The sequence below is a fragment of the Lipotes vexillifer genome, unplaced genomic scaffold (assembly GCF_000442215.2).
Source record: "Lipotes vexillifer unplaced genomic scaffold, Lipotes_vexillifer_v1.1 scaffold738, whole genome shotgun sequence".
In the NCBI taxonomy this organism is placed as follows: Eukaryota; Metazoa; Chordata; class Mammalia; order Artiodactyla; family Lipotidae; genus Lipotes; species Lipotes vexillifer.
In genome coordinates, this window is record NW_006769699.1 from 1641758 (window position 1) to 1655236 (window position 13479).

A 13479-nucleotide genomic window follows, 5' to 3' on the forward strand; every position below is an offset into this window, starting at 1 on the left:
AAAAAAAAAAAAAAAAAAAAAAAAAAAAAGAAGAATTCACAGGCAACCTTTTAATAGCTAAGTTCCTAGTTATTGCCTCTACATTTTTATGAATAAATATGTATTTTTTTAAATATACTATAAAGAAAATATTTATTAACACATATATCCCTCATTGTGAATTACTGTGTAACTCTCAGTTTTCAGATTTTATTCTTATAATTAAAAGAAAGACCTGCGAGCTCATAAGTTTCTGAATGCTACGCTGGGAATTTTATTTTTGTTGCATATTATAGTATTCTCTGATGGATTTGTTATCTAAAATGGTGGTCGGCCAACCTCACTTTGTCCGCTGCATCAAACCAAACAATGAACGTCAGGCAAGAAAATACGACAAAGAGAAAGTCCTGCTTCAGCTTCGCTACACAGGCATTCTGGAAACAGCAAGAATTCGAAGGCAGGGATACTCACATCGGATACTTTTTGCCAACTTTATAAAGCGGTATGTGGACTTCTTTTTAATTTCCATGTACAGTAAAAATTCTTGAGAAGAATGATAGGGAACAGAAAGAGAATCACCCAGGGGTTCTAGAAAGGAGGCATTTTGTTCATGAAAATGATTGTGTGTCGAAAGAGAAGGTAACTCTTAACTGGGGCTGGAAATTTCTGTTGTCAGCTGAGAGACCCAGGTCAGAGACAGGATGACAGAGAGGCCTGAGATTCTGTTCTGAGGAGCCGGTTCTCATCTTAGCTCTGCCACTTGCTGTGTGACCATGGGCCAGTACCAGTGATTGCCAATGAGGGGAGATTTTGACCCTCAAGAAACGTGTTAATGTGTGGAGACATTTTCGGTTGTCACAGCTGGTGGGAGGGCAGGGTGCTGATGACATCTAGTGTGTGGAGACCAGAGATGCTGCTAAACATCCTAAAATGCACAGGACAACCTCCCCGCCCCCAACAATGAATTATCCAGCCTAAGATATTAACAGTGTCAAGGCTGAGAAACCCTGGCCTCCAGGAAACCTCATTTTCCTCATGACTGCCTGATAAGAGTTGTTATGAGGATCGAGTGAGATAGTCTCTAAAGGGGATTTAGAAGACATACAGAAGCAATTAGGTTTTAGGAGTCCTTCTCAATGTTCGAGATTAATGTAAAATGAATTAAGTTATGTATTAAGTGTATATGATCAAGTAACACACCAGTGGTGCCATAGAGGCTCAATATCTTATATATTTAATGGTTGAAATGCCCGTGTTTCTGATATTTATCAATTTGATGATATCTCTTAGCCGTTATACTTGAAGTTTCAATTTTCAAAAGTGAAGTCTATTCCAATTTTCAGGTAAAGCCTAGCATTTGAGGAAGTCTCCATAGGTAACATTCTCTGCCTTTTTAAAAGAGTGCACAAAGTAATATTAAGAATAAAACAAAGTTTTGTGATTGCACAATGAACTGTGCAATCCCAAAAAAACCCACAAACCATTGTCTTGTCTGTGTCAAACATTCTTTTACTTGGGGTAACCAAGACCCTTTCTAAATGAAATGAGAATTCTAATTCTTTTTGCATATTTTCAGCAATTCATGGTAATTTTTGATTTTTTTTTCTTTAGAGACCTAGGAAAGGAAAGAAAGGTATTCATTTGAACTGCCTTGATGGAAAGAAAACCCTACCACGTTTTCATGACAGAGAGCAAAATTACATAAATATAGTGACTTTCATATTGGCAACTCTTCTGTAATAGTTTAAGACAGACTTAAAAACTTCAAGGTTTAGAGTTCAGAAGTACAGCCAACATTTAATCATTGACTTTACTTCTCACAGAGCAGACCCAATTTTATATTCAAAACTTAAGAAATAAACAATCCTGGAATTTCTTATTGGCCAGTAGGTAAATTCTCCATTCTGTACATGAAAGCAGGTAACCCAAACATTCTTGAGTTTCAAATTTCAAATTAAAATTTAACCGTATTATTATACTTTTCATTTTTTAGGAGAAGAGTTCATCTTTAACTTGCTTAACTATCCATATAGGTAACGTTAATATAATCTTAATATAAGTACCCTTAAACTTCAGTGACTTTTTTTTATATACAAGGCACTGTGCTAAGTACTGTGGAAGACACTGAGTTTTAAAGCTTGCTTGATCCTCAAGAGTTAACAGTCCAGTTAGGATTCTCAGAGCTGCAGACATAGAGGTTAATGAACAATGCAGGGTAATAAATACCAAGATCCAAAGGGATGGTACCTACTGTAAGAGTTCAGGGAAGAGAAAGATGACCTCCAAGAAGGCTGATAAGAGAGAATCTCAAGAAAGAGTGCTAAACAGGGATCTGATGGTGGGCATAGTTTATGGAGAAGACAGGAAGGGGCTTTCTTGGTGTACAGGTTGGTGTTCCAAAAACTAGAGGGACTTGGATTAGACTGGCTGAGCAGTATGTGTCACTGACGTGACAGACATTATAAAGATGGGATCAGATGGGAAAACCGATCAGGTAAAGTTATGAAGAGAGAGCCTTAAATGCTAGACTAAACTGGTAGTTTCAAAACTATCTATGGTTTTACAATATGGCCCATAGAAGAGCTGAGCTTATTTTCTTGATGATGTTGTACTTGAAAGTAACTTATTTGGAAGGTCAGAGGTGAGAATAAATTTTTAAATATGCTTCCAAGTCCCATGCTATTATAGAATAGCAAATTACTACATGATAAATGAAGAAGGGAAAAAAACTAAGTTTATGGAGAACATGTGAATAACTGTTTTGAATCTAGGGAGCTCCAGAAATAAAAGGCTAAGCCTTTTCTCTGTCACTGATTTGAAAACTGTCATCCGAATTGGCTAGACTCTTAGGAAGGCAGGACAATTTGCAAAGGCCCTGTGGAGGTGTAAATAGGACTACATAACCCTCCTCTGTCTGGCTTAGCCTTTGACTAACCCTCCTTGTAAGATGCAAAATTCATCAGACCCTTTGTCCATTCTGTTGTAGATAAACTCTTCTGTTTTGTGACAAAGAAATAATCCTAAAGGAAGACACATAACATGAACTTACTTTGCACAAGACACTGGGTTTTTACTGTAGTTATTTCAAATGAACCCTTATACTAAGAAGCCACTGAAGTTGGCTCCATTTTCCCACCAGGCACCTATCCACAATGGTTTGGCTGTCAGAGCTCTAAAACAAACAGAACTTAGCCAAGGAACTAGTGTAGTGAAGGAGGTAAGTACACATGCTTTGAAATCAGAAAACCCAGGTTTGAATCCCAATTCTGCCACTTACTAAATGTGTGACATTGTTCAGCATTACTTGAGTAACGTTCGATCTTCAGTCTTCCCATCTGCAAATAAGGATGATGATGATAGTATCAATATCTACTTTATAGGTGGTTATAAGCATTAAATGAAGTAATATATATGAAGTTTGTAGATGGAACCAAATGTCGACAATACACATCAGCTATAATTATTTTCATTATTATTTTTGCCTCAGCCTCAAACTCCCCGAATTACTTACTACCTACTGTGCTGTGGTCTAAAATACCACAATGTACATTGTACAGCGAACCCATAAAAAGCAAAGCAGAGTCAGTATGTTGGATTTGAAACAAGAGGCACAACAAAGCACAGGTCTGGGGCTTTCCTCCATAAGCTCATCTGGTGCGCCTAGATGTTTATTTCCACAGCAAGTCCCAGAGACAGTCCGTGAGTCACTCAACAAGCATTTAATTGCAGACCCACTATGTTCCAGTCCTTGAACAAAAGATTAATTCAGATCTTAACCCAAGGATTCATAAAAGAACCTCTGACGTTAAGAAACATCTAGAACACAGGCGATGGGCAGTATCTCCTCCTCTCTCATTTCCCTCCTGCATTAAGCCCTTACTTCCTCCCCTCAACTGTTGCTGTAATGCGGGAAGTTTGTGTAGAATTAAACTCCTTCATCCAGTTTGAAGACCAGCTCCCAGTGTTTTTGTGAAGATGAAAAAAATGAATGAAATCTTCCCCTCTGCTTCTGCCACTGCGGTCCTTCTGCTTTTAGTGACCAGAGAAAGGTTGCTTTCTAAAAAATATCCAGTTAATTTTTTTTTGAACGACAGAGTTTTGCACGGGGTTTTAGTGTTGTGTTGAAAAGCATCACTGAAGTGAAAAACAATGCTCAAATGACACAAGTAGTCAGTCTGGAATTCAATTTACTGCAGAGTTGTTCTAAGAAGCCCACCAGGCTTCTGAGACGTTGAACTTTTATGAAATACTAACCAGCCCTCTCTCCCGTTCAAAGGTACCATGTTCTCTGTTACAAGTGGTGTGAAGAACCTCCACTGAGCCCTGACACCTGTGCCACCATTTTGGAAAAAGCTGGTCTTGATAACTGGGCTCTTGGAAAAACAAAAGTAATGTTTTCATATAATTTTCAAGAAAAAAATTCATACTTGTGCTGGATGTACTGAGAATTACATTTTACAATGATTGAAAATATCATGGCTTTTCATGTTAAAGAATCTCTAGCTTGAAATAGGGGAAGAAAATTGATAAAGTCATAACGGTTTCCTTCTTCAGCAGAATTAAACACTTTGCTCTCGTAAAGGTTTCTTTTAAGAAATTCAAGAAAAATATATCCTGAAGAGCTGTCCAAAAAAAGATGGAACGGATGAGTCTAGAAAACTTTTATATTTTCTCTATTTTATCACCACCAAATATAGTCAAAAAGCTGTCGAGAATCATAATGATTTCAATAGGATTCTGTTTTTCTTTATTTTCCTAATTCTCAAATCTGCTTTTGTTGTAAACTTGAAATTTATCTGGAGTGAAATGTTATTACTAGACGCACACTATAGGTGTTTGGATGTTGGTGTGTTTATGTATCAGATCTGAGAGCCTGTGAGATCTTAGCTTATTTAATCCCTTAAAGCAGCGGTCCTCAGCGTTTTTGGCACCAGGGACTGGTTTCGTGGAAGACAGTTTTTCCACGGATGGGGGGCGGGGGGAGGATGGCTCAGGCGGTAACGGGAGGGGATGGGGAGCGGTGGGGAGCGGCAGATGAAGCTCCGCTCACTCGCCTGCCGCTCCCCTCCTGCTGTGCGGCCCGGTTCCTGCTGGGGGTCGGGGACCCCTGCCTTAAAGAATGAAGTACAAAATCATAACCTGTTTTGAATGTGGAAGTAAGATAGGTGGCTTCTTGGAGAAAGGATGCATTTACTTCTCAGATATCCTCAGAGCATTACAAACAGATGGGGATAAGGAGATAAACAGGACCAGGTCCTGGGAGTACACTAAGTGTATCACTGGGGGAGGATGAAGAAGAAAATCAACCCAAGGCAAAGAAGTACTCAGACTGACCACTCAAGAGTAACTGCTTTCAGCTGTTCCATAGATGTAGACTGAAATGCCACACTTGCCAGGAAATCTGTATTCGCTGTGGGAAGTGTGGGACAGAATTTTCATATGTTCAGATGAAAAGTTAGGCCTGTTAGTTATCTCTTTTATATACAGTAGTGTGTATATGTCAGTTCCAATCTCCCAATTTATCCCCCCCCCGCCACCGATTTCCCCCTCAGTAACGATAAGTTTGTTTTCCACATCTGTGACTCTATTTCTGTTTTGTAAATAAGTTCGTTTGTACCATATTTTTTAGATTCCACATATAAACAATGTCATATATTTGTCTTTCTTATAACTGATTCACTTTGCTGTATAGCAGAAACTAACACAACATTGTAAATCAACTATACTCCAATAAAAATTAGTTTAAAAAAAGAAAAGTTAGGCCTGTAACAATTTAAGGAAATTTTCAAAGTGTTTATCTTATACGGAGTGTCCTACATATTCAGTAATCCGTATTTACTTTAGTATTTAGTAAGGGGAATTCCTGAGCATTACAAAGATATGTTTTTTATTCACACCATTTTCTTTCAGATTCTCACAAAAGTGAATTTTGTCAGGCTGAAATCTCAGGATTTATGGTGTGAAACACATGCCTAACTTCAAATGGAGTTTTAACTTGTAAAAAGGCCCTTTGCAGTTCCAGTTTTGCATGATATTTAAGCAGCATTTTAAAGCTATTTGTATTTTTCCACTTCACCTTTTCCAACTCATTAAGATGGAGAAAAGTATTCAATATAAGAACATTCTTAATGCTGTGCAAAAAAAATGATGACCTTTTTAGATAGATTGAATTTTAAATGAATTGTCGGCAGTAGAATAGACTAAATATATTAGCATCTAGAGTCCGGTAGAAATTAAAACTAAATTCAATCAAAACCTGTAATGCTAAACTGTTGGCCCTTGGTGCCAGGCTTCTAAGTGCTGAGAGAATTCTACAGTCAGGGTTACCAGGTCTCATGACTCAGCTCTTAAATTTGAATTCAAGTGACTTCTTAGTGGATTCAATAAACTCTCTTTGAGGTGACTTTCATTAGTAAATTTAGCCATTAAAAGAAAAAAAACATACCTCCCTATTTCCTGGGAGTGGTTGAAAACTCTTAGTTGAGAACAGCTCCGAGCCTTCAGGCTCCCCTGTTGCTCCGATTCATTTTGATTTTAGAATCATCAAAAATCAGCCCTCCTATCTTCACAGTGGCTGCTGGGTCCGGTGAGAAAGTTGTTCATTCTGCATGGGACCCTCTCTCTGCCTTACTCTCTCCACTGACAACACTGTGAGCCCCTGCAGGGCAGTGCCCCTGGTTTGTTCACCTTTGTATCCCAGCAGATAAGTACATAGAATAGGTCTCAGTAAACATTTGGTGAATGAACTCCTGTAACTATAATTGTCCTCTCTCTTACAAATAGATTTGTAAGATTTTTAAGTTTGGGAAGTTTAATTATCTCTTCTTTCAAAAAGCATAAAAAATTAGCTTTGCCCAGAGTATCTGATGCTAAAACTTTGATAAAAGAGCTTGGTCTCCACTCACATTGGCCTATCCAACAAAACCTAGGTACCTGTTGCAAATAAACAGCATGATTGTTAAACTATATTCCTTCTCAAAGAAGGGTTTTCTTCAATCATAAAAATCTATAATGTGATAGCAACATCCAAGCCAAAGAAGCAAAAGACAGTGATTTCCAAAATCAAAAAATGTTTAGAATATAATCTAGTCTTCAGAGCACAGCACATGACTGTTTCACAGCTGCACGCCGTAGTTTTATTTGTGTTTTATTTTAATTCTTTTAAGGTGTTCCTTAAGTATTATCATGTGGAACAGTTAAATTTAATGCGAAAGGAAGCCATCGACAAGCTTATTTTGATTCAAGCCTGTGTCAGAGGATTCTTGGGTTCAAGAAGATACCAAAAAATACAGAAGAAAAGGAAAGAGAGCGCTATAATAATACAGTCAGGTAATCACTCAGACCATCTCACTGTGTAACAGAACATAATGCTGTGTTTAGATGTGTGCATGAAATCAAATCTTACTTACCTCCAATTCTTATGTAGCTTTCGTGTTTAATTCCAGACTCTGTTACCTTGATACTTTCTCTATGCTAAATCTGAATGATTGTTGTAGTGACTGACACTTTTAATATCTGAATAAATGTTTTGTTTTAAAGAAAATAATTTTTAAATTTTCTGTCACAATGAAACACGCCGTATTGTGCAAGATACAGCAAGTGACTGAATTAATTGTAGATCTCAAGAATCATATTATTATAACCCATTGGGCAATAACATTTTCCCTACTTTATTCCAAAGGTTACACTTGCCATAATTTTTGACAACTTAATGAAATCTCATTCTGCTAAAGGGCATCCATTTCTTTCTGTTAACTGTAGGGATATAATATTTATAATCATATTTCACGAGTTTTTATTAAATGTATTAATAGACTTTGGATTTCACTTTCCATTTTTCTATAAAAAGCTAAATTTAGAACACAGCATGGCTTAACACAATATCTTTCAAAAACTTTTGACCAGATACCCATAACAAACAATGTATTTTACTCTGTAACCCGATATACACACATACTACAAGCACTGCATTCTGATACTTTTCTATTCTGGTTTATTCCATTTAATTTCTAGATGTTAGATTTGGCCCACTAAATCGATTTTACGATCCACTATTTATTTGCAAGCTACATTCTGAAGAACACTGATGTGGTGGGCAGAGTAGCTGACTGACATTCAAAAGATTCAGTTCAAGGTCCAGTTCCAATCCGTGAGTCCATAAGAGCTCATCATCATCTTTTGGAATTTTAAGCCCTTCACTTCTCACTGGGACATCAAAAATGCAAACCCTGCAATTTGGGATTTAATTCTTTATCCACAATTCCAAACTTCATAAAACACTGAAAAAAGAGGTTTTTCATAACTCATTTGGAAGTGAAACATGACCTAATATTCACAGTCCTTTATTCATCCCACTTGGTAAGAATTGTGTGTTTTTCTGGAGAAATATTCATGTGTTTGACTATGGAATGCTGACTTACCATGGGGAATTTTACAGAATATATGTTATTTGTTCCAAATTACTTTTCTAAAAAAATTTTTTAAAAAGTTTAAGTCTGAATTCTGAAATATATCTGGCTCCAAGAATAATTGGCCAAAAGGTTCAAACCATATACTTAGATAATAGGGGTTTTCTCCCATGAACAGCTGAACATGGCAGAAATGAAAGAAACATAAGCATTAGCAGATTTTAAGCAAATGGTGAGTACACATTGTCTTTTTCATCAACTTAGCTCATCTCTATCATTTTAGTTTCATCTTAATACTCCCCTTAATACGAAAGTTACTTCAATTATTTTCTTGCAAAAGCTTGTCGTCTGGAAGAGTCTTGTTAACGAGTCCCATATTTTTTCGAACCTGTTCTATTTGGAGTCTTTAATTTCATTTTCCTCTTTGGCACTGATGGTGAAAAGCCATTTGTTTCTACCCATTGAAGTAATGCTTTTTATTTATTATAATTAACACTGCTCTGGGCCTTATACATTTCAGCTGCAAGAGGACATCTAGCCAGGAAACAAAGGAAAGAAATTGTTAACACGAAAAACACAGAAGTAAAAACCATTCAGACTCAAGATCAGGAATTTGACTACAAGAAAAACTTTGAAAATAAAAGGTAAAATAATGTTCATTCTTATACCATCTTGACAGTATAGATTTTTCACATCTGGAAAGTCACAAAATAAAGTCCACAATGAACAAGATGTGGTACACATATACAATGTAATATTTCTCAGCCATAAAAAGGAATGAAATAGTGCCATTTGCAGAGATGTGGATAGACCTAGAGACTGTCATACAGAATGAAGTAAGTCAGAAAGAAAAAAACAAGTATCATATAATATTGCTTATATGCGGAACCGAGAAAAATGGTGCAGATGAACTTATTTGCAAAGCAGAAATAGAGACACAGATGTAGAGAACAAACTTATGGATACTAAGGCGGGAACGAGAGGTAGGATGAATTGGGAGAATGGGATTGATATATATACCCTACTATGTATGAAATAGATAACTAATGAGAACCTGCTGTATAGCACAGAGCACAGGGAACTCAGTGCTCTGTGGTGACCTAAATGGGAAGGAAATCCAAAAAAACAGGGGATATATATATATATACAGCTGATTCACTTTGTACACAACATTGTAAAGCAATTATATTCCAATAAAAATTAAAAAAATAAAAGTCCACAGTCTTTCTCGTACCTAACCAGGTTCCTGACCAGTGATGCATCAAATGTCAGCGACACCCCGTGGCCACTTCTGTGTTCTTTATCCTATTTGAGAGTTTGTTGTCATTTCACTCAGATGACCACACTTTCCTCCTCAAAGAAGATCTTATCTTCAAGTTAAGGGGAAATCACTCCAACTATCCTTTCAAAAGGGTATTAATAAAGGGACAACTGTGAAATTTTGGCCAACGTATCATGAACAAGATCATGAACCATAGCAGGGACACTGCTTTTCCTTGAATTTTGTAAGATATTTTCTGTGATCCGTAGACTTAGAGCTTATCAAAGTACAGCACGCAACCTAGTGAACATACCCTACTTACTGGTCTCAAATGTAGATTTAGTTTCCTCATCTCCTTACCGTAGGTACTTTGTTTGGAAAAGGACATATCTTTTTTTTTTTTAATTTCCTATTGAATCTTAATGTCTTGAAGCTGAAACAAATTTAACAGCCAGTGTTTTTTCACCATTGTATATAAAATTGCTAGTTTACAAGAGAACATGACACTTTAATAAAATGTAAAAGTAAGTAACCAACGTTTTTCATGTCTCTAAAAAGCAAAATGACTTCTTAAAGAAACAAAAGGCTACCAAGAGATTCAAAGGTTTCTGCTGAGTTACAATATGTTTTAATAATCTAGGGACTCGATGAGCGTATTTTTAAATGTATGCCCTCACTAACTGAACACCCAACATTATGTTTGTTCCTACATCACCTTCTAGCTTTTTATTATTTTAGCTCTTCTCACATCTTTCAGAATTGTGACAAATACTAACAAATGATGGCTATCACAGAAAATTATGAAAGAGGAAAATGTGTTTTTTTTCCTTGTCTTCTTAATGTAATAAATGTACTATAATCATCTTTTCCCACTACTCTGTACCCTCTGCTACTTTTGGAAGAAATGCAATCCCGAACGAAGCAAAAAAGATAATTTCTTGGAAAAGGACATATCTTGAAGTGATTAAATTCCTAGGATTTTGATACCTCAGTAAGTGAAATTATGCTAGATATTTCTCACTCTAATTTGAAGCTAGTTTTCTCATTATTTGAGTAGCCATCACAGTTGTCACTAGAGAGGACATTTTGGGGGAAATACTCAATTATTGTGACTTGATAAGTTTTTATTTTGAGCGTCTTTGTCCCTTTTGCTTTTCTCCCAACATAATGTAACATGTGCTATTGCCAAACAAGGTAATAAACTCTAGTTCAGTATCATATATTCCGATGCAATATATTTTACACAGGGAATCTTTTGTGAAGAAACAGACAGAGAATGCAGTCTCTACTAATGAAACAGTCATTCCAGCTCCAAATAATAAGGGCAGTACATCTGTAGTGAAGACTTCTACTTTCAAAGCTGAGGGGGAATCCACGAATGCTATGGAAAGTAACAACAGAGGATATCAGACCCCGAAAAAAATGAACAATGTGTATGAGGAAGAGGCTAAGCAAGAATTGTATCTGGTGGGGGACCCTTGGGCAGAAGTAAACACCAATAAGAAGTATATGAAAGACTTGGAAGAAAATAGTAAGATAAGGAAAATGGAAAAGGAGGACACTGTGGTTCAGAATTATTATCAGTGCTACACAGAGGAAAGGAATTTCGAAGACTCAAAAGCAGCATATCTAGAAAGGAAGGCCCTATCAGAAAGGCCAAGCTACCCAGGACTTTGGTTAGCGCAGGAGACCTCAGCTCCTAAGCAGCCTTCTTTTAAAAAAACTTTAGAACCTAGTCTTAGCCAGAGGTCGGTTCGCCAAGATGCAAATAACAAGGAAAAAGAAAAGAAGACGTCTGTGGTCACCCAGAATGCCCCAGGATGCAGTCATCAGAGGAACCCTGTGAGGCATGGGACGGTCCAAGAGAGGCAAATCGAACCGGCAATGCAAGCCCAGGAAAAAGAAGACAGAGCAGCGGTGTTCATTCAGAGCAAATACCGGGGCTACAAGAGGGGGCAGCAGTTAAGGAAGGACAGGATGTCTTCTTTTAAAAATCAAAAAGCAGTTGCAACACCGACAGAAGTAGCAAGAAATACTCACACGTTGTATTCCCATCCCGCAAAATTTGAGGAATACTGTAACATCAGGATGAAGAGTGATAAAGACTCAAAAGCAATTTCAGAAAAAGAAGCGTGTGAGTTGGCAATTTTTTCAAAACAGGTATGTAAACGAACAGATTTGTTTACTAGTACAGATCTCTGGGAACTCCACGATAACCGAGTTAAACAGACAATTGATAACTGATATATTGTTTCATCTGTTTTTATGAGATTGCAAACCTTTTCAATAAAGCATCTCAGGGACAGTGCTATTCGAATAGCCATAAATTTTGTAAACAGATTTCTATGATAAAAATCGTATAAAATACGATGGAAATCTTGTGTAGTAAGGAGACTAGTCATTGGTTTATACAGCCTACTAAAATGCTGGCATTCGACAGTGCAAATTTCCATGTATCTGAGATCTTCCATTACAGCTGAAAAAAAAAGTTTTTAAAATCCTCTAAAGTCTATGCTTTCTGTACCCCAAATTTTGAGAAGACATAATTAGGTATCAGAATTAGATGGTAGCATTACTGAGCATATATGCAATGAAGATGACAGTCTGTATGTTCCGTCATGGCCATGAGGAACCATCAAGAAAAACCACAAAGGAAAATTCCCTCTTGGAGAATATCTCGTGCTATTGGTAGGCGTGTTTCAGCCGTTTCTAGAAGGGGCAGTCGGCTTTAGGGCTTCTCCCAGGTGTACATGGAACTCTGATAAATTAGTGCTATGGAGAGATCACAGGCCCCTGTCCCTACCCCACTCTGGCTCTTTCTCTCTTTCTAGGTGTTTGATCTTGAGAAGATCACTTTATGTGTCAGCACCCTTATTTTCTCCTGTGTAAAGTGAAGGATTTTCACTAGGTGGCCTCTAAAATGCGTATTATAAATGAATATGTACTATCAGGGTAGTCAATAGTGTATGAAATCATAGAAGAAATGTCATAATGGGTTCAAAGAAGGATCACCTATTACTGCTGAGTCTCTAAACTCTGCCTTTTGTCTGACGGTGGCTAAGCCCGCAAGAAACACAATAACTGCCGTTGGACACCCCCTGACTGTTATGAGTGTGGCCCAAACATCTCCAACCCCTAGCTGGTCATAGATCTGCCATTGTTTTATTTAGTCCCTTCCTGTTCTACTTTTTTTTTAAGCACATGGAAATACTGAGTTTAATATACAGGCAGTCCTTCCCTTCCTTGTGATAAATCTGCTCACTCTAAAGACCAAAGCAGAGATTAGGACCCTGACCTGCCAAGCAACTGCCACATCCAGGAGATGTGGAATTGCCTGGCATCCACCTACAGCTGGCAAATACCACCGTGGGAGTGGATCAGTACTCCCCGGGAGCACAGCTAGAGGCAGAAGAGCAGGAGCCCCACCTTCAACCTAGCAGGGCAGCCGTGTTAACAGACAAGGTAGAGGCAGAGGGGCCAGGATGGAAAGAGGAGCCAGAAGAGAGAGAGTAGCGCTGAGAAGCCTGGACAGGAAAGGAGGGAGGTTAACACAGTCACAGTCAGCAGAGGGGTTCCTCGGGATAAAAGCAGAAGAGCCACGGCAGCAGAATGGTAAGGATGGAAGCCAGGTCTTAGGGACCCTGGGAAGGAGTTATCAGGAGAGAGTGCTTCTGGAGGGTCATATGTTGGACAGTTTTGAGTGGAAGATGTGAGATGGGCAAGTGGCGCAAAGGGGGAGGTTTTGTCAAGCGAGGACTTTATCCGACCTTGGTACAGGGTCAGGGTGAGTCCTGGAGAAGAAGCACATGAGAGCCCCAGGGGGAGCGGTTC

At 37.9% G+C, this 13479-nt stretch overlaps 1 protein-coding gene across 1 annotated transcript in view; it reads left to right on the forward strand.

Moving 5' to 3' along the window:
- Window positions 1-13479, forward strand: part of MYO3A (myosin IIIA) — a 176002-nt gene that overhangs the window by 126378 nt on the left and 36145 nt on the right. Inside the window, exons 24-28 of the mRNA XM_007445869.1 lie at window positions 276-481; window positions 4256-4367; window positions 7146-7308; window positions 8908-9031; window positions 10896-11808. Of these exons, the coding sequence (XP_007445931.1) occupies window positions 276-481; window positions 4256-4367; window positions 7146-7308; window positions 8908-9031; window positions 10896-11808 (1518 nt within the window). The remainder of the gene's footprint in view (window positions 1-275; window positions 482-4255; window positions 4368-7145; window positions 7309-8907; window positions 9032-10895; window positions 11809-13479) is intronic.